The sequence below is a fragment of the Oncorhynchus mykiss genome, chromosome 15, assembly GCF_057628025.1.
Source record: "Oncorhynchus mykiss isolate SJ-2025 chromosome 15, ASM5762802v1, whole genome shotgun sequence".
NCBI lineage: Eukaryota > Metazoa > Chordata > Actinopteri > Salmoniformes > Salmonidae > Oncorhynchus > Oncorhynchus mykiss.
The window spans coordinates 46,991,788-47,013,946 of NC_143036.1; the positions used below are offsets into that span (position 1 = coordinate 46,991,788).

The following is a 22,159-nucleotide window of genomic DNA, read 5'->3' on the forward strand; positions in this document are numbered from 1 at the left end:
ACATGCAGACAGCATCATTTAAAGACTGAAGTTTGATACTCCTGATATTGGATATGACTGAAAAATAATGTCTCACAGGCATTTATACCTGAACCACACCTTTATTTGCCAAGGTAGAGTATATGATCAGTGAATATATTCAATGTAGAGGCTACAATGTGGCGAACTCATGCTTGGTAATAACTACATGTATGTATGACTTTCATCTTTGGCACAATAATATGATATTATATTCTATTCAATCCATAGGCTTCATTGATTCTATTCAGGCTGTGTTGATGTCAGTACAACCGGCTATGATAGCTGAGGTTCATAGCTAGCTAGCTAATATTGACATGATAATAATGACATGTAACAGTCGTGTGTAACAGTTATTTTCTGCAATTCTACAGTCAGACTGATGGATCTTACATGGATGTACCTGCAGTAAGTAGACCTACTGTCAGACTGATGGATCTTACATGGATGCTCCTGTACTAAGTGGACCTGCTGTCTGACTGATGGATCTTACATGGATGTACCTGTGGACCTACTGTTAGGGCTGGTGCTTCTGATGGTCCTGGCATGGTTTCGAGGCCTGTTCAGAAATCTGTGCTCATGAATGTGCAGCGGCAAAGGAAACTTTGATAATGAATAAAGTGGACTTCATAGATTTTATTGGTAAGGTTATCAATACAACTCGGGTTGTGGAAAGCAGAAAATGCCAGGCTGAAGGTTATTGTGGAGATGGCAAAATATATATTGGGGGTAACAGATGTTACTGTTGAAATGGTTGTTGACATGCTGAACAAACCTACGGGTGGAGTGTTTCAGCATGATATAGATACAGTTAAATGGGGTTGGGGGTTTGGAGGAGGGTGTGGAAGAAGTTAGGGATTTATTTGGTTTAGAATTTGTTCATGTTACTACAGAATTGGGCAGACCATGATTGATCGTACATTCCAGCACAGTAGGTGGTGACGTGCACTTAAACGATTGTTTGCGGACCGCCATGATATCATAGAAGAAGAATTATTATTATTATTATTATTATTATTATTGTTCATCTGAACCGGGCGTGCGCACTGCGCTGTCACCGCCTGCGAAGCAACACCAACCCGTGCGCGTACTGAAAACAAGATTGATCCTGCCTGGTGATAGGACATATCCCAGCAAAAACATAACATTTTATCGCCTATTTAGATCACATTACACGGACTTTGAGACAGATCATACATAGAGGGGTGAGTTGAGTTGATTGTATTATCTTGATACAACGAAGCGGTTATGATGACGATGTGGCTGCAGTTGTTTTGCGCTTCCCGTCTGTCTCAAAATGGCGGAGAGGCAGTTACAGCAACAACACACGGTTGGGAAATTGATTATTGTAGCTAAATCATGACCTATCTTACTCTGATACATGTATCCAATGTTGTCTCGACGTGTAGTTTTAATCCATGACATTTGGACACTTGGCTAGCATTCACATCGAGTTTGTTTACGTGGAACGTTAGTTTACTAAGGTTTTAAACTTTAGTAGCTAACATAGCAAGTCAGCATAGCAATTAGCCACGGATCAATTGGTTCGACTTTAAATGGTCCGAATGCGGAATGCTTGATTGAAATTACAGAACTATAGAATATAGTATAGGTTTCTTGCTTATAGTAGGTGACAATGTCATGTTTGGTGAAAGGACTTGAGCAAGATAAAATGCTAACGAACCGCTTAAATTTCGGTCTTACTAGCTAACGTAACAAGCTGCATTCGTCAACTAGCTAACTGGCTGGAAGGGCGTATGTTGGTCATTGCTGCAACCTTGGATAGCCAATTCCCTCCATGCTAGATCATGTAGCCACCTACCGGTATGTTGGCTAGTAAACCACCTATTAAGTATCACCTTTGCTTTACCACCTGCGCCGATATTTAATCTAGCTAAGGTAAGGAGTTGTCTACTTGTGTAAGCACTTTTGGAAAATGGCTAACTATAGTAACGTTAATGTTAGACGTTAGCTAACTAGGGCGTTAACTAGGTAACGTTAACGATCTTGCGTGCCATTTGAGTTAAATTAGTAACATCACATTTCTGGTGTTGATTCCTCTAACATATATACACACATGTCGATCAAGGCTTAAATCGGCTGAATGTCCAAAATAAATCACATCGTTCATGTGATGAAACGGCTTGTTTGCCACCAGAATTTAAGTCTAACAGGGTGGAGTTTTGGCATTATGGTGTTCATCATGAATAACGTTACACAGATAGTGGTCTCTGGTTGTCTAGTGGCTACTCTACACCGAACATTGGCTGGGTTTATATCTACATTTCGGTTCAGATAGCCAGATATCTTTCTTAACGTTATACTAACGTTAGATTCACGATTTGTGTTGTCAACAGTTAGCAAGCCAGAATGGTATTTTCATGAGCCTTTATGGCAAAGACAACGTAGTTTGAGCTAGCTAGCTAACGTTAGCTGTCACTGGAGGGGACTCGTAGAAAATAAAAAAGTAACGTTAATGGCGTATTTCTGTAAGCACTAAATCCGCCATGGTTCGTTGGCAGGCCCATGTGAAAATGAATGGCGTATAAGGTCTGTGGTAAACGCATGCTTAGATCTTATACACATTGTTCTGAGATGCTCTTATGCAGCTAATGTCACATTTTGTGAATTTTGAATTATGTTATCGGAACAAGCACATTACGTTTTAGTAATTTAGCAGACGCTCTTATCTACCTGCCGCATATAAAGGCGTCATAATTCATAAAGGTCATGTTAACAGAATCTTTATTTCATAAGAAAAAAAACAATATACGATCTCCTAAGCCTGTGTTAACCTTAGACCCTATTTTTGGTGTTTATCCCAAAACCCAATTTCCCCTTATGAATGGCTGAATGAACCAGAGGTAACTCATTTCCGTTTTTTAGGACTTCAAACTGGCTAGCTCTATTAGCCGAGTTTGTTTTGCATGGCCCACCCAGTGGGTGGAGATTACCCTTGAGGACCAATTGAATGGTCTAAAATGCACTATTAACTGGGTAGTTTGAGCCCTGGATGCTGATTAGGTGACTGCCGTGGTATACCATGGGTATGACAAAAATATATTTTTACTGCTCTAATTACATTAGTAACCAGTTTATAATAGCAATAAGGTACCTCAGGGGTTTGTGGTATATGGCCTATATACCACGGCTAAGGGCTGTGTCCAGGCACTCCACTATGCGTTGTGCTTAAGAACAGCACTTAGCCGTGGTATATTGGCCATATACCACACCCCCTCGTGCCTTATTGCTTAATTAACTCAGCAAACTTGCAGCACAGTGCCATACAAAACGAACTCTCCCAATGCTGTCTTGACACAGCTGTTTGTGATGTAGGCAGACATTACCTGGCAAATAATCTCCCTTTGAACCCACTAACAATTGAACGTTTTTTTTAACCAAACATCAAGGTACACCTGATCTGAATTCTAGGTCATTATTTGCGTTTAAGCTAGTAGGCAGCTGTCATCCATGATTTGAGTGAGGGTGGAATGAACAGCGAGCAACAGGACATTAAAAACAACAATTAATGAGCCTGTGCTAAACTTCACTGTTTTTGTCAGTCTGCTATTATTAGTGCATGTACAGTTGGGTCTGAAATTGACACGCTTAAAAAGGATGAGCAAACATTATCATTAAAATAGTGAGATAATATTTTATACTAATACAATTGCTCAGAGAATGAGATTTTGTTTAACTAATACTTTTTTTTCTTCTCTCAAAGGTAGGGGTCAAAATTATTGACAACCATGTTTTAACACTTCAATATTTCACCTTTTTCTAAAATGTTTTAAGAGTTGGAGAACACATTGGGAGAGAGCTAAGACCATTCCTCCATACAGAATCCTTCCATATCCTTGATATCATTCATCTGCACTTATGGACTGGCCTCTTCATGTCTGGAGACTGAATTGTTTTTGTGGCTAATTAACAATTTCTTTGTGGATTTTGATGTGTGCTTGAGGTTGTTGTCTTGCTGGAAGATCCACTTGTCTTATGGCCAAGTTTCAGCCACCTGGCAGAGGCAAACATGTGTGTGTATGTATATATATATATATATATATTAGTTTTTTTGTGTGTGTGCGTGTGTGTGTCTTTGTACTGGGTAAAGTTCATGATGCCATTGACCTTAACAAGGGTCCCAGGACCAGTGGAGGCAAAATAGCCCCCTAACATAGTTCCACCACTATGTTTTACAGTAGGTATTAGTGTTGGGGGCAAAAATTTATAGTTACATATTAGGTAGTGATGTCAATCTTTTAGCTACCGGAAATGCATTTAACCGGTCATGCTTATCAGGCCATAAGTTCATTTGAGTAATTTAGTGGAATTAAATTGGCGCAGCATACAAAACCTAGTTTGAGGAGCTGAATGGCCTATCACCTGTCAGTCAGTGCAAGAGCAACTCCTCAAAAAGCTGGTAGTGGAGTGAAACGTGCTTTTATAAGCCCAGTCATTGTGCAACAAATAATTCAAAATTAAATTGCGTGCTAACTGTTTTGATGCCACGATTTTAAAATAGCTAATATTTTTATTTCACCATTCAACTCCATCGTCTATAGTCAACTATCAGCGTGTCACCCACCACTTTACAATGTGAGATTGAGGCAGTATAATTGTACTTCAAATCATGAGGAATGTCTTACCTTGCTTCAAAATAGCCTAGCTAAAATCCAACCATAAAGGTGGAGGCAATTCTTTATAAAGACTACCTCATGTCATTAACCAGAATTTCTCGCTTATTCTATTGTTTTTCAATACATTTTTTCTGTTGTCCAGAACCCAAATGCACAATCCTAGTCATATTAGCAACCCATACTATTTGTTGCTGTTATATTCCCTCTCTTTCTATGTTTCTAACATAAATGTTTGTCTCTGTCAGATTAGGGCTGGGTGATATGGCCAAAATATCATGTATGGTATTTTTCAAATCTTTGATGGTATGACGGTATTTTATGTTTTTGATTAATAAAAGTTCAACATTTGCTTTATCAGCAGTGTGTGACCCTAGGGTGGCAACACATATTCTAAATTATTTCAATGGGTCTTTCTCAGTTCTGATTTGTTTTATACTTTTCAGTTCAACTTCAACCTAAAACAATTTCCATCAATTTTTGCATTTGTTGCACTCATTTGAGATCATTTCCAGACTGCCACGATGTGGGCAAAAATACCAGGCCTTATTTTTAACCAAATGTTGCAATTGCGATTTAGATCAAAACACTTGGGTGAACTTCTGGAACCATGGACATAGAATGTTTATTATAATTCTAGAGTTAGATTATAAATAATAGTGTGCACTTTGAATACAGTGTTGTTTGACATGACAACGAATGAAAATGCCATTGACGTGTTATAGTGACAGGGTAGGAACCAATGTGATGTTCAGTGTTTCCTAGGGTACCCTATAATTTTTGGCTACATTAAATCTTCATTCATATAGCCAACATATTCATGCTTCGCCTATTCCTCTTTGATTTAGAAGATACTGTTGCACAAACAACATGCTGATTTAAGCCTCCACCAGTACTGGTATCAGGCTGTATTAGCTAGATACCTTTGCTCTGACTCAGTACTTTTATCTATAGCGATTAGCATTAGTGGCTAACACAATTTCGAGTAACTTGCTAAGAAAATACAAACTAGTTGTTTGCAGATGTAAGAAACACAAACTAATATTGTAATTATGGAACACTTGTGGATTTATATTAAGATCAAAGTGGAAACAACATCGTTGTCATCAACATTGTTGCGTGTCTCGTGGTCAAGCAACAACAAATGCGCTCGTTGAGTGACAGGGACTAGGGAGAGCGAGAGAGAGGACTCAAGTAGCGGAGTAAACTATGAAAAACGGACGTTACACACGGCATATCACATGTAACAAACCAAACATTCAAATGCCGTTATAGAAGGTAAAGTAAAAACCCAAACCCGTCCGTGCCTATACGGTATACCGCCCAGCCCTATGTCAGTGTTTTCCCACAATTGCATTTTGGTAAATGTTTGAACATGTTTATTTAGCGGCTTCATTACGGCAGTTGCATGTTCAATAATGGGCTATAGACTTTTTACTGTATTGTTGCGTGTTTTCATTAAGCTCTTACTGAAAAATGGCAGTTCTTTGTACAAGCATGCATAGTATTTTCTGTTGGTCACGTCATTTTGTTTGGATTTTTTTTTTTTTTTACAATTTGTGACTGGTGAATGAGGTTCGGTGAGTCGGCAGCAAAGTTGCCCGAAATGTTTATCCTAATATTGGGATATTATTTTTGGCGATGTAGCGACAATATCGCGTTCAGAATGTTGAGCTAGTTGGCTGTACCTGCACCACAGCTCCAGTGTTGTTATATCGTAGCTTGTTCTCAATCTTTTTAAATAGGGAGCCTATTTGTTTTCAGCACATATTTCCATGACTCATCAAAATTCGTTTTCTCATTACTCATTTCCCTCTGCAGAAGACATGATGAGCAATATGTTTGGAACATCGAAACTAGGGCTGCATGATTAATGCAATTCAGATCGAAATTGAGATATTGGTATGTGCTATATCCATATCGCAAGAGGCTGTGATTTTTCTTCTTTATTTGACGATCTGTTAATACAACAACAACTAGACTCCGGTACCTCCTCCAATGAGACGATCTAGACTGTTCATTCACCCCGCTTGGAATGCACATGCAGGCCAATCACGAGCTTCCCCGCTTAGAGCACGCAGTTAGGTGCTGGTGGGTGAGGAGAGAAAGTGCTTTACCAAAGACGGTACAGTATGAGGTTTAGAAACTCTGGCTTTACCTCCGAGTGTGTGTTGGATACATGAGTGATGTTAGTACTGACGACAGTGTCGTATATGGTGCCAAAGAAGGGTGCCTCTTCAGTGGAATGGCAGTATTTTGGCACCAGGCAAACCAATGACAACCAAATGCAAGTTGTTAAAAGTACCTCAGATTTGTGGCGACTACAAGAGGCAACACAACAAATTGATTCAATCATTTGAAGAATGGTGGTGGAAAAAAAAGCCAAACAGCAGCAAAGCCCCTCAGCCACAACCAGCCACCTACGTCAAACAGGCATTGATTGCTGATGTGTTTTCAAGTATAATGCCCTACCTAAAACATCCCGCAGACACATCATCACCTATCACATAGCCAAATACATGGTTCCTATCTACAGTTGCAAAGACAGCTTCAAGAATATGATAAACAAGCTGGACAGGAGATTCAAGATTCCATCTTGCACATATTTCTCCAAAGTCGCCATCTCAACACTGTATAACAAAATTAAGGGAGAAGTTTAAACATGTCGCGTTGAATGACTGGACCAGACTCCAATGTTTTGGACACAGGCTGCACCTTGTAATCGGTAGGCTATGTGTTACATGTTTTTAACGCATTTTGATATTCAATTTTAATGATTGAGCCTACTTATGCATCATTACACAATCATAAGGCTATGGCTGCCTGAATAAATACATAATTAACTTAAGTTATTTAAGAATTCATAATGGTAAAATAGTAAATAGGAACTCTTTATTCATTAATACGTGCTGTGCTTATACCACACTATATAAGTCTTGAAGTTCCCGCAAGTGCTGAGCAGGTTGTATAGCCTACCTGGTTGCCATGAAAATGAACCACGGGAAAAGCATCCTCCATTTGCTGTTTAAGTGCATAGATGACATGCATTTTTTCCCGCTGCCCCTGTTTGGAGACGGCTGCATCAAAACACATTTCACCCATATATATTATTATTATTTAGTATATGCAAAGACGAGATTAAATCAAGAATAGTCTGATGGGTGACAATAATAGCCTGTTATCGCTTGTGGATGATGCCCAGCATAAGAACCTGATTTTTTTGTGACTTTTTCAACTCATAGTCGCGCACCTCATGTAGCCTAGTCTTTATGTTTTGATAAGGTTTGTATCGCAATTTAAGTGGCCAAATAACTTCTTTAAAATGAAGCCCATTAATCCGCTTTACAAGGGTTGTAGTAAGAGCTTCATTAGCATACATAAGCAGCGCGTGAGTTTCACGTTTGGGGAAGATAATTTTCATCATAAAAATGCACCTTTATAATAAAATCATTACATGCATAATTGCATTCACTTTTGATAATGGTATTTTGTTGCTAATGGAACATTCACACGTATAGTCTACTACCATGTGCGCATTGCTGTGCTTATAATGTGAAGAAATAGCTTAATAGTTTATCAACATTTTTAAGCTAAATGTTCTGATCTGCTGCGGCAGCCACATTGCGTAAAACGTTTTTTGATGCTAGTATTTGTATTAATTTGGCATCTATCGCATCCCACAACTGTCCCAGACTATGTGTGGAATATTATTTTTAGCATAGAATAGTTCAACTTTTGTACTATGGGGGATAATAGATTGACATAGGCTAGCACTTTTGATGTTTGTTGTTGTTTGCTGATGAAAAGTACATGTGGACAGTTCTTCCAATATCTTCAATATGCATCTCGGAATTTGATAAGGTTGCGTCCCCGATGTGTCTGTCTTAATTTGTAGCCTGTGAGAAGGGCGCAACGCAGCGCTCAGGGAGAAGGACGCAGCGCTCAGGGAGAAGGGCGCAACGCAACGCAGCGCTCAGGGAGAAGGGCGCAACGCAGCGCTCAGGGAGAAGGGTGAAACGCAGCGCTCAGGGAGAAGGGCTGGAAGCAAAAGGCATGGATTTTTTTTTTTAGGGTGCATTACTGCCACACAGAGGGGATGCCGCCATGAAATGTGAGGCATTATCAAGTGCTTGTCAAATTGTGAATGAGAGACTGATAAAGTGTGTACGCCCTGCGCAAAAAAACCAAAGCAGAGCTCATGCCTTTCAAGCTACTTTTTTCAAATCATCAGTAGTTGCATCATGCAGCCTTAAAATGTATTAAAAATCAAAACATGTAGAACAACTTAAGTTACATTAATAACTCTAAATTAAGCATATAGGAGTACCTATTTCTTTGTTAACCGCTCAACACAGAATAGCCGCACTCCCTCAAATCGTTTGTTTTGTTCCAACGGTCTGCATCAGTGGCTTGTAGGCTATACGTTGAAGCCAGGAGATGCTAAATGTGTTCATTAACTCGCCACATCCCCAAACGGTACACAATTTGAGCGAGTTCCTTCCTACAAATATCCTGGTATTTGGCTTGATACCAAACTGTAATTTAAAGAACATGTCACTGAGCTGGTGAAGAAGTTGAAGTTCAAGGTTTGTTTCTTTTACAGAAACCAAGCATGTCTGAATTTTCTTAACAGGAAATACATTGTCAAGGCCCCTTTTCTGTCTATTTTAGATTATGGGGATGTTATCTACACTACATACACAAAAGTATGAGGACACCCCTTCAAATGACTGAATTCTGCTATTTCAGCCACACCCTTTCCTGTCAGGTGTATAAAATCAAGCACACAGCCATGCAATCTCCTTAGACAAACATTGCCAGTAGAATGACCTTACTGGGGAGTTCAATGACTTTCAACATGGCACCGTCAAATCAGGTTTTATTTGTCTCATGCATCGAATACCACAGGTGTAGACCTTACTGTCATAGGATGCCACCTTTCCAGCAAGTCACTTTGTTAAATCTATGCACTGCTAGAGCTGCCCAGTCAAGTGCAAGTACTGTTATTGCTCTAGGAGCAAGAACGGCTCAGCCTCAAAGTGGTAGGCCACACAAGCTCACAGAATGGGACCGCTGATTGCTGAAGCTCGCAGCGCGTAAAAAATAATCTGTCCTAGGCTGCAACACTCAATACCAAGTTCATAACTGCGTCTGGAAGTAACGTCGGTACAATAACTGTTCGTCAGGAGCTTCATGAAATTGGTTTCCATGGCCGACCAGCCTAAGATCACCATGCGCAATGCCAAGTGTCGGCTGGAGTGGTGTAAAGCTCACTGCCATTGGACTCTGGAGCAGTGGAAACGCATTCTCTGGAGTGATGAATCACGCTTCCACATCTGGTAGTCCGATGGACCAATCTGGGTTTGGCAGATGCCAGGAGAACGCTACCAGTCCCAATGCATAGTTCCAACTGTGAAGTTTTGTGAAGGAGGAATAATGGTCTGGGGCTGTTTTTGATGGTTTGGGTTAGGCCCCTTAGCTCCAGTGAAGGGAAATCTTAACGCTGTGCTTCCAACTTTTTGGCAACAGTTTGGAGAAAGTATTTTCCTGTTTATCGGTGTGAAAGAACTTGACTAGCATGCACAGAGCCCTGACCTCAACCCTATTGAAGACCTCACCGACTGCAAGCCAGGCCTAATTTCCCAACATCAGTGCCCGACTTTACTAATGCTCTTGTGGCTGAATGGAAGCAAGTCCCCGCAGCAATGTTCCAACATCTAGTGGAAAGTCTTCCCAGAAGAGTGGAGGCTGTTAAAGCAGCAAAGAGGGGACCAACTCCATATTAAGGCCCATGATTTTAGAATGAGATGTGTATCTAACACAAGCTACATTCCTTGCCAAATGACAACCGTTTAATCACAAATTCTAGATGGTTGATTTGAAGTAGTAAAAGGTGTTCCAACGAGCTGCAGTTTTGAAATAATTTGTCTATTTTCCGCTTAGGCTACTTTGCGAACTGCTAGTGCCATTCAAATTTGGTCAGCCTAGGCCAGTACACGAACAGTCAAATGCCCATCCCTTTGTGTGTGGCCTAAATGTTGTCCAGTAATACTAGCCCTAGCTCCTCTCTAAGAACCCAGTTGTCTATAGGGGCCTTGTGTGTCTGTGACTCTCTGGATGGTTTGGAGAGTTAGTCTCCTAGCTAAGTCTACTGTGGTATTACTTACTATACGGTCTGGCTGTTGGGTAGAATGTAGTTCACAGATTGAGAGATGGACAGGAGACAAGTAACTGACCAACTGGCTAAGATCTACCTTGAGATCTGTGGTGCATGCTACATGAAATTTTGGCGCAAAACTGAAAGTTTGACTGGACTGCATTAGTTATTCACGTGTTCACTGATACAGTTCCTTCAGAAAGTATTCACACCACCCTTGATTTTTCAAAATGTAGTTGTTACAAAGTGGGATTAAAATGGATTTAATTGTATTTTTAAAAATCAGTGATCTACACAATACACCAATGTAAAAAAAAATATGCTCTGGACACTACGCTGATAGACACAGCAAACCTTCTTGCCACAGCTCACATTGATGTGCCATCCTGGATGAGCTGCACTACCTGAGCCACGAAAAGTGAAAATCAATCCCAGAACAACAGCAAAGGACCTTGTGAAGATGCTGGAGGAAACAGGCACAAAAGTATCTATATCCACAGTAAAACGAGTCATATATCGACATAACCTGAAAGGCCGCTCAGCAAGGAAGAAGCCACTGCACCAAAACTGCCATAAGAAAGCCAGACTACGGTTTGCAACTGCACATGGGGACAAAGATTGTACTTTTTGGAGAAATGTCCTCTGGTCTGATGAAACAAAAATAGAACTGTTTTGCCATAATGACCTTCGTTATGTTTGGAGGAAAAAGGGGGAGGCTTGCAAGCCGACGAACACCAACCCAAACGTGAAGCACGGGGTGGCAGCATCATGTTGTGGGGGTGCTTTGCTGCAGGAAGGACTGGTGCACTTCACAAAATTGAAAGCATCATGAGGAAGAACAATTATGTGGATATATTGAAGTAACATCTCAAGACATCATGCTAAAGCTTGATTGCAAATGGGTCTTCCAAATGTACAATGACCCCAAGCATACTTCCAAGGTTGTGACAAAATGGCTTAAGGACAACAAAGTCAAGGTATTGGAGTGGCCATCACAAAGCCCTGACCTCAAGCCTATAGGGAGTTTGTGGGCAGAACTGAAAAAGCGTGTGCAAGCAAGGAGGCCTACAAGCCTGTCTCAGTTATACTAGTTATTTCAGGAGGAATGGGCCAAAATTTACACAACTTATTATGGGAAGCTTGTGAAGGCTAACTGAAATGTTTGACCCAAGTTAAACAATTTAAAGGCAATGCTACCAAATACAAATTGAGTGTATGTAAACTTCTAACCCACTGGGAATGTGATGAAAGATATGAAAGCAACTGAAATCAATCATTCTCTCTACTATTATTCTGACATTTCACATTCTTAAAATAAAGTGGTGATCCTAACTGACCTAAGACTGGGAATTTTAACTCCGATTAAATGTCAGGAATTGGAAAAACTGAGTTTAAATGTATTTATAAACATTCTCTCACTGTCAACTGCGTTTATTTTTAGCAAACTTAACATGTGTAAATATTTGTATGAACTTAAGATTCAACAACTGAGACATAAACTGAACAAGTTCCATAGACATGTGACTAACAGAAATGGAATAATGTGTACCAGAACAAAGGGGGTGTCAAAAGTAACATTTGGTATCTGGTGTGGCCACCAGCTGCATTAAGTACTGCAGTACTCCATCCTCCTCATGGACTGCACCAGATTTGCCAGTTCTTGCTGTGTGATATTACCCCACTCTTCCACCAAGGCCCCTGCAAGTTCCCAGACATTTCTGGTGGGTATGGCCGTAGCTCTCACCCTCCGATCCAACAGGTTCCAGACGTGCTCAATGGGATTGAGATCCGGGGTCTTCGTTGAACATGGCAGAACACTGGCATTCCTGTCTTGCAGGAAATCACGCACAGAATGAGCAATATGGCTGGTGGCATCGTCATGCTGGAGGGTCATGTCAGGATGAGCCTGTAGTAAGGGTACCACATGAGGGAGGAGGATGTCTTCCCTGTAACGCACAGCATTGAGATTGCCTGCAATGACAACAAGCTCAGTCCGATGATGCTGTGACACACCGCCCCAGACCATGACGGACCCTCCAATTCGATCCCGCTCCAGAGTACAGGCCTCGGTGTAACGCTCATTCCTTCGCCGATAAACGCGAATCCGACCATCCCCCCTGGTGAGACAAAACCGCGACTCGTTCAGTGAAGAGCACTTTCTGCCAGTCTTGTCTGGTCCAGCGACGGTGGGTTTGTGCCCATAGGTGACGTTGTTGCCGGTGATGTCTGGTGAGGACCTGCCTTACAACAGGGCTGCAAGCCCTCCGTCCAGCCTCTCTCAGCCTATTACGGACAGTCTGAGCACTGATGGAGCGATTGTGCGTTCCTGGTGTAACTCGGGCAGTTGTTGCCATCCTGTACCTGTCCCACAGGTGTGATGTTCGGATGTACTGATCCTGTGCAGGTTTTTGATGCACGTGGTCTACCACATCTCCCTTTAGCCTTGTATTCGGCGTCTCACAGTACTGACATTTCTTAGAATGTATTGACCTAGCCACATCTGCAGTCCTCATCCCTCCTTGCAGCATAGCTAAGGCACGTTCACACAGATGAGCAGGGACCCTGGGCATCTTTCTTTTGGGTTTTCCAGAGTCAGTAGAAAGGCCTCTTTAGTGTCCTAAGTTTTCAGAACTGTGACCTTAATTGCCTACTGTCTGTAAGCTGTTAGTGTCTTAACGACCGTTCCGCAGGTGCATGTTCATTAATTGTTTATGGTTCATTGAACAAGAATGGGAAACAGTGTTTAAACCCTTTACAATGAAGATCTGTGAAGTTATTTGGATTTTTATGAATTATCTTTGAAAGACAGGGTCCTGAAAAAGGGCTGTTTCTTTTTTTGTTGAGTTTATATAGCTCTATTAGCCTAAACCTGTTCCACACCTGTCAGTCCAGACTGAAAGGAGTAGTGAGCCTTGCCATTAGGCAGAATGGCAGATATCAGCCATTGTTTGTGTACCGTGTTCATTTCTTATCTGTAGTTGTTTTTCCGTCAACAGTAAATTTTTGTCTTTCTCTTCCACTCTCCCTCTACCTCTGTTTTGCTTTTCTCCCCCGTGTTTTCTGGCTGCCTCTCTCTCTCTTTCTGTGTCTCTTTGTCTCCCTCTCTCCCTCTCTCTCTCTCTGTCTGTCTATCTGTCTTTCTTTTGTGGAATACCAGTTATAGTTTCTGAGGGTTGAAGTCTGAACGACTGACCGAGGGACCTGAGAACCCCCCTACACCATCTCACCCTGTCCCACCCGCCTCCCTCAGAGGGAGAGAGCAGCCACTACAGCCAACATGGTGCTGTCACAGAGACAACGAGACGAACTGTAAGTACACGCGCGCACACACACACACTAGTGATATGGGTGGGAGGGGATCGATAGTTACATATCGCAATATTATTTTTGGCGATATTACATTGATACTTTGACTCAAAGTATCGATTTGTAATGCTAGGTAGCATTAGCTAGCGATAGCTGGCTGTACATTTGCCAAAACGCTGATATTTTTCATCCTATGGTTTGTTCTAAATCTTTTTAAAAAGTGCGGCAACATCTTTTCCGCACCTATTTCCTTGACTGCTCAAAACAAATTTTGTCATGCTCTTTTTTCTCTCTCTGCAGCAGGAATATAGTGAGCAATATGTTTGGAACATCAGATTGCAATAAAATCTCAGTATCAAATCGCAATACATATCGTATACACATCATTTTGTGAGGTCCCAGGCAATTCCCAGCCCCAATTTTTTGTTTTGGGGTGTGTGTTAGGATGTTTTCACACTTGGTCCCTTTCAGACAATGTTTTTACTTAGTGCGGTTTGCTTAATTTTTTTGTGTGCAGTTTGAACACTCCAAAGGATCTCAGACCCCTCAAAAGAGCCCCCGATGTGAAGCGAACAGAGTTTTTTTGAGTTCTCTCTTTTGTGGCACCAATGTGAGGGTTTATGGCAGAGTAACCGGTGTTGCAGTACTCTAGTGGCTGGTGTGGGAATTATGACATGCGAGCTTGGGGAGCATTGCATTAACATTGTCCTAAAAAGGGAACCGGAGGTGGTCTCGGTTTGCTTCAGGGGCTCTTTTGAGGGGGTTTGAGTTCCTTTTTAAGCGAACTGCACATGAGTTCACAAAAATTTGCTGAAAGAGAACACGTGAGAAAACACCCTTAGATGGGAATTTGAAATGATTTCACTATTTAAATAATGTCATTATTTTTTGGGGGATATCCGGATAGTTGAAAATATTTGCTCTAGTCTCTTGACCAATCAGAATTATGCTTAAAAAGGCCACAGCAAACAATGCACACATATTTTTAGGGTAATATTCGGGGAGTTTTGGGGCAACAGTAGCCTACGCTAAAAACAGTGAAAAGTCTGCTGTTTGCCATCATAAAACTGATTTCAGATTATTATTATTTATTTATTTTGTGTTTTTTTTGCCTTGATCTGTGTCAGGTCTTGTGGACCCTCGGTTTGTACACACACGCCTGTAGGCTCATTTGAAGTGGGGAAAATAGCATATGGTTGTCAGGGCTGACCGGAGGGCAAGATGTGCTATGATATTAAAATGTATTCTCTTGTAAAACCAGGGGAGAATGACAGCCCCCTCTCATTGAAGCCATGAAGGATAATGTTAACCAGGGAACTGCAGGCTGTTTTCAGAACTCTGTATCCCCAGGGCTCTACGCTTACCCTTTTTTGCAAGGTGTTCGAAGTAATAAAAAAAAAGTAGGCGCACACAAATAAATTTAGGCACACAGTGAAAAATACTTGATCAGGATCGAGGGAACGATGAACAGAGCAAAGTCCTTGATGAAATCCTTCTCAGGACCTCAGACTGGGGGGTCAAGGTTCACCTTCCAACAAGACAAAGACCCTAAGCACACAGCCAAGACAACACAGGAGTGGCTTCGGAACAAGTCTCTGAATGTCCTTGAGTGGCCCAGCCAGAGCCCGGGCTTGAACCCGATCGAACATCTCTGGAGAGACCTGAAAATAGCTGTGCAGCAACGCTCCCCATCCAACCTGACAGAGCTTAAGAGGATATGCAGAGAAGACTGGGAGATACTCTCCAAATACAGGTGTGCCAAGCTTGTAGCGTCATAACAAGAAGATTCATGGTTATAATCGTTGCCAAATGTGCTTCAACAAAGCACTGAGTAAAGGGTCTGAATACTTATGTAAATGTGACACACATACCACATTTTCTCTGAAAAAATTGTGCGCACACACTCACACTCCCATTCTCTCCCTCTCTCCGACACTCACACATATTACAATTATCCAACAGCCATTTGAGGAGTGCTGATGATGTCAGAGATTTTTTGTTGCTGCTCATAGAAAATGTAGCCCTCATCAGAGAATGGAACCAGGCTGCCACTCAGACATACAACTCTGTGTGCGCGCATGCGGTTTTGGTCGTGTTGGTCGATCTGCTTCTCCTGAGTGTCGCCATGTTTCCATGACAACCACAAACACACCATCTGTGATTCAATTCTGTGTCGTTTTCCTAGAGGAAACATATCACTGGACTTCACACTCGAGCACACACACTCACTTTCACTGCAGCACAGCTTCTGCCAGACAGACAGGGTGTGGTCTCTTTCTGCCTTAAGGTGGAACTGAGATTTCTCTTAAGGTAGAACTGCTGATATATCTGTTGCCAATCATGAGTGCTTTCAAGTGCGTGTTCCACAGCAGATGTTCTTCACAATATGACACAGGCTCATTCTTTCAGGACAACGCAGGGTGTCACGCATGTCATCCTTGTAACTGTGGATCAAACATGGCAGTAATAAATATTTGATAATGAAAATGTGTAGTGCACATTTGGACTCAAGGGTGTGTGGTTTTCTTCTGTGACATCAAAGCAGTGTTATAATACTCAATGTTTCCCTCACTCAGAGTAGCCCAATTAGCGAGGGGGCATTTTGTCACGCGTGTTGCTCAACTTTATAATTGCTGTCAGTCAAAACTTATACAGCGCTGTGAAGCGGAGAACCTGAGCCCTGACGTTATGTGTAGCATGTGTCTGTACAGCCACTGCGTTCAAATTCTCTCTGTCTCTGTCTCTCTCTCTGTCTCTGTGTGTTAGAAACCGAGCTATAGCAGACTACCTACGCTCCAATGGCTATGAGGAAGCCTACTCCACCTTCAAGAAAGAGGCTGAATTAGATATGGTAAGAGCACACACACACTAACTAACCCCACACATTCCCGATTTGCAACACTAACCTATTATTTTATTTCCTCACAACAATTTTAAACCTAGAGATCATTCTCTCATATTTCCATTTCTGTCTTCCCTCCCTTTCTTCCACAGAATGAGGAGTTAGATAAGAAGTACGCTGGTCTTTTGGAAAAGAAATGGACCTCTGTCATCAGATTACAGAAGAAGGTGATTGTTGACGTCACGTTTGTGGTGTTATGGTATTTGATGTGTATGTCAGTTGACTGTGACTTGTATGTGTGAACAGTGCATTTGGAAAGTATTCAGACTAGGGATGCACAGATATTACATTTTTGGCTGATACGATATCTGATATTTTCCTTGCCAAAAAAACAGATACCGATAACTGATATTTAACAGTTTAGCTGCCTTTTTAAGCATTCTAGTTAAGTTAAATAGTTGAAAAACACACACACCAAAACGTTATTTTGTTGGCATTTACGTATGTCCTCATTACCAGTAAAACATAGTCAAAACCTATTTCTTTAATTTACTTGCTGTGCTGTTTTGTTGTTCATTTGTTCAGTCGTTTCATTCACAACCAGGATTTCATCATACATGTCAAGCGGTAAAGTTTCAGCTCTGTCTGTCCGTCGCCTCTTCTGTCGTGGGTCCTCTTCTTCGGTGGGCACTGTCACTGTGTCCGCTTCCATCTTGTCCAGCTGTGTCTGTAACATTTCACGTAAACCCTGTTTCTTGTCTGCATCGAAGTAGCGGTCCATGTACCGAGCATCGAGCATGGTGGCAACACAGTAAAGAGGCTCAGAGAGAATGCCACCGAATCGTATTTTCACAGCCACAAGTAGAGTACTTTTGCAAGTTATAACCCCACGGTCTGTGTCGGCAGTGTAGTTGAGCAGGCGTTTACATGCCATGACAGAGGGTATCACGTCTGCTGCAGACACAGTTGATGAGCTTATTTCTTGAGTCAGTTGTTCGAATGGAGCTTGGAGTGTGTTCAAATTCCATTGAAATGGCAGCAGTGGTAGGAGAACCAGCACATTCTTGAGCATGCAATACTGTTTTCCATATTACACGATCCTCGTCGGCTAACTGTGCTGCCAGACTCCGCATGCCCATGGGGCTGACATCGCTGGTCCAATTGTTAGTCATGAAGCTAATAGCAGTGACGCCCACAGCAAGGAGCTCATGGATGTGCTTTTCAACAAGGATGTGTAACTCAGGTAGGGTAATATTGGAAAAATAGTGCCTTCTTGGTATTGTGTACTGGGGCTCAAGGTGCTCGACCAGTCGGCGAAAGCCAACATCATCCACGACAGAGAACAGTTGATTGTCAAGGGCAATGAATCTCATTATCTTGGCGTTAATGGATTTCACCTTTTGAGTTGTCTCGCTGAAATGTTCTTACTCTTTCAAATGACTGCTCGACTTTAACTTGTTTAGTTGTTGGAAATGTGCTTTTTTTCTAAGTAGTCACTGAACGTCTGGGGGTGATGCACTTTCAAATTAGTAATTAGGTTTGTGGTATTGAAATACTTCACTTTCTCCCCTCTGGAAATAATAGCAGCACAAACATTGCAAATTGCCTTTATCTTCCTTTGAAACTTCAAAATAGATTCACACAGCAGACATTGTGGGCTAGGTTAGGAATGCTGTGTTGCATGTGTAGTGCTGTATTTTTCGTGACGTCATTACATCATCTACCTACACTACCGTTCAAAAATTTGGGGTCACTTGTGTCCATTTTTAAAATAACATCAAATTGATCAGAAATGCAGTGTAGACATTATTAATGTTGTAAACGTCTATTGTAGATAATGGAATATCTACATAGGCGTACAGAGGCCCATTATCAGCAACCATCACTCCTGTGTTCCAATGGCACTTTGTGTTAGCTAATCCAAGTTTATCATTTTAAAAGGCTAATTGATCACTAGAAAACTCTTTTGCTATTATGTTAGCACAGCTGAACACTATTGTTCTGATTTAAAGAAGCAATAAAACTTGCCTTCAGACTAGTTGAGTATCTGGAGCATCAGTATTTGTGGGTTCGATTACAGGCTCAAAATGGCCAGAAACTAAGAACATTCTTCTGAAACTCGTCACTCTATTCTTGTTTTAAAAAATGAAGGCTATTCCATGCGAGAAATTGCCAGAAACTGAAGATCTCATACAACGCTGTGTACTACTCCCTTCACAGAACAGCGCAAACTGGCCCTGCCCAGAATAGAAAGAGTGGGAGGCCCCGGTGCACAACTGAGCAAGAGGACAAGTACATTAGTGTCTAGTTTGAAAAACAGACGCCTCACAAGTCCTGAACTGGCAGCTTTATTAAATAGTACCCGCAAAACACCAGTCTCAGCGTCAACAGTGAAGAGGCGACTCCGGGATGCTGGCCTTCTAGGCAGAATTGCAAAGAAAAAGCCATATCCCAGACTGGCCAATTAAAAGAAAATATTAAAATGGGCAAAAGAACACAGACACTGGACAGAGGAAGATTGGAGAAAAGTGACAGACAGACCATTCTAAGTTGGAGGTGTTCAGATCACAAAAAATTACTTTTGTGAGATGCAGAAAAAATGAAAAGATGCTGGAGGAGTGCTTGACGCCATCTGTCAAGCATGGTGGAGGCAATGTGATGGTCTGGGGGTGCTTTGGTGATAGTAAAGTGGAAGATTTGTACAGGGTATCAAATTAAATTGTATTGGTCACATACACATGGTTAGCAGATGTTAATGTGAGTGTAGCGAAATGCTTGAGCTCCTAGTTCCGACAGTGCAGTATTATCTAACAAGTAATCTAACATATTCACAATGACTACCTTATACACAAGGAGGAAGGCTATCACTCCCTTTTGCAACACCGTGCCATACCCTGTGGACGGCTCTTAATTGGAGCCAATTTCCTCTTACAACAGGACAATGGCCCAATGCACAGCTCCAAACTATGCTAGAACTATTTAGGGGAGAGCTGGTATTCTGTCAATAATGGAGTGGCCTGCACATTCACCGGATCTCAACCCTATTGAGCTGTTGTGGAAGCAGCTTGACCGTATGGTACATAAGAAGTGCCTATCAAGCCAATCCAACTTGTGGGAGGTGCTTCAGGAAGCATGGGGTGAAATCTCTTCAGATTACCTCAACAAATTGACAACTAGAATGCCAAAGGTCTGCAAGGCTGTAATTGCTGCAAATGGAGGATTCATTCACGAAAGCAAAGTTTGAAGGACACAATTATTTCAGTTAAAAATCATTATTTATAACCATGTCAATGTCTTGACTATATTTCCTATTCATTTTGCAACCCATTTCATGTACGTTTTCATGGATATCAAGAACATTTCTAAGTGACCCCAAACTTTTGGACGGTAGTGTGTGTGTGTGTGTGTGTATATATATATATATATATATATAAGTACGCACGTCAGCAATGACATCGGTTTTGCACATCGCCGTTAAACTACACATCGGGCCGATGCCGATGTTGGCATTTTTAGTTAATATCGGCCGATTCCTATATGCTTACCGTTATATCGTGCAACCCTAATTCAGACCCCTAGACGTTTTCCACATTTTATGTTACAGCCTTATTATAACATTTTCCCCTCACCAATCTACACACACTACCCCATAATGACAAAGAAAACATTTTTTTTTTTGGAAATATTTGCAAATGTATTAAAAATGTACAACTTAAATCACATTCACATAAGTATTCAGACACTTGGCATTCAGGCCAAAGAGTTCAATCTTGGTTTCATCAGACCAGAGAATCTTGTTTCTTCTGGTCTGAGAGTCCTTTAGGTGCCTCTTGGCAAACTCTAAGCAGGCTGTCATCTGCCTTTTACTGAAGGGTGGCTTCCATTTGCCCACTTTACCATAAAGGCCTGATTGGTGGAGTGCTGCAGAGATGGTTGTCCTTCTGGAAGGTTTTCCACAGAGGAACTCTGGAGCTCTGTCAGTGACTATCGGCTCTTGGTCACCTCCCTGACCAAGGCCCTTCTCCCTCGGGCAGCCAGCTCTAGGAAAAGTCTTTGTGGTTCCAAACTTCTTCCATTTAAGAATGATGGAGGCCACTGTGTTCTTGGGGACCTTCAATGCTGCAATACATTTTTAGTACCCTTCCCCAGATACAATCCTGCCTCGGAGCTCTATGGACAATTCCTTCTCTACCTTATGGCTTGGTTTTGCTCTGACATGCATTGTCAACCTTTATATAGACAGTTATGTGCCTTTCCAAATAATGTCCAATCAATTGAATTTACAACAGGTGGTCTCCAATCAGGTTGTAGAAACAGCTCAAGGATGATCAATGGAAACAGGATGCACCTGAGCTCAATTTAAAGTCCCATAGCGAAGGGTCTGAATACTTTGAATGCAGTGTATATCTGGAGTATGCGTGAAACAACACTGTTGGAGAATAATAAACAACCAACTGAACTATCCCCTCTTTATTCCTCTCTTCTCTTGTCTTCTTTTCCACCCCTTATCTTCCAACTATTCCTTCTTTTTATACCTCTCTCGTCGCTCTTTCCCAATCCCACCCCTTCTCCAGGTGATGGAGCTGGAGTCGAAGCTGAATGAGGCCAAAGAGGAGATCACTCTAGGGGGTCCGGTGGCCCAGAAGAGGGACCCTAAGGAGTGGATCCCCCGTCCCCCAGAGAGATACGCCCTGAGCGGCCACCGCTCCCCCGTCACACGGGTCATCTTCCATCCTGTCTTCTCCGTCATGGTCACCTCCTCCGAGGACGCCACCATCAAGGTGTGTGCGTGTGCTTCAATCATTTGCTAAGCTTTTGGTTTAAAAGTACAGCAAAAGTGTATGTGGACCAGGGAGCCATAGTTGGGATGCTTGCACAAGTATGAGGTGATAGGAACATAGACATATACTTATGATAGGTTTTAAAGATTTAAAAAAATCCTTGCAAGGTGAAACTTAATGTATATTTTCATGCTATTGTATTATGTATCTGCCAGTTTAGACTGCATTATTTTCACTGTCAAATCTAAGATGGTTGCCATTGTCAGTTTGGTGGGCTTTTCCTTTAAGACATCATGTCTATTTTAGAAATGGAGGGTCATTTTCTAATGTTTGGTGTGTACCTGTCTGTAAGAACCTATATTTGTCATTCCATGTAATAATTGTTGATCATTTGTGAATTGTTAACTTCAAATCATTTATA

General features: G+C 41.6%; 1 protein-coding gene across 5 annotated transcripts in view; it reads left to right on the forward strand.

Moving 5' to 3' along the window:
* Positions 1-1,031: 1,031 nt before the first annotated feature.
* LOC110490107 (lissencephaly-1 homolog B) overlaps positions 1,032-22,159 on the forward strand; it is a 50,577-nt gene continuing 29,449 nt past the window's right edge. The window contains exons 1-5 of one of the 5 annotated variants that reach the window (XM_021563276.3): positions 1,032-1,223; positions 13,967-14,118; positions 16,882-16,966; positions 17,110-17,184; positions 21,532-21,738. In XM_021563276.3, coding sequence (XP_021418951.1) covers positions 14,087-14,118; positions 16,882-16,966; positions 17,110-17,184; positions 21,532-21,738 — 399 coding nt within the window. In that variant the 5' untranslated portion in view covers positions 1,032-1,223; positions 13,967-14,086. Of the gene's footprint in view, positions 1,224-1,252; positions 1,918-5,788; positions 5,931-13,966; positions 14,119-16,881; positions 16,967-17,109; positions 17,185-21,531; positions 21,739-22,159 lie in introns of those variants that run through there. The other 4 variants (XM_021563277.3, XM_021563278.3, XM_021563280.3 and 1 more) reach the window with 4 other exon arrangements.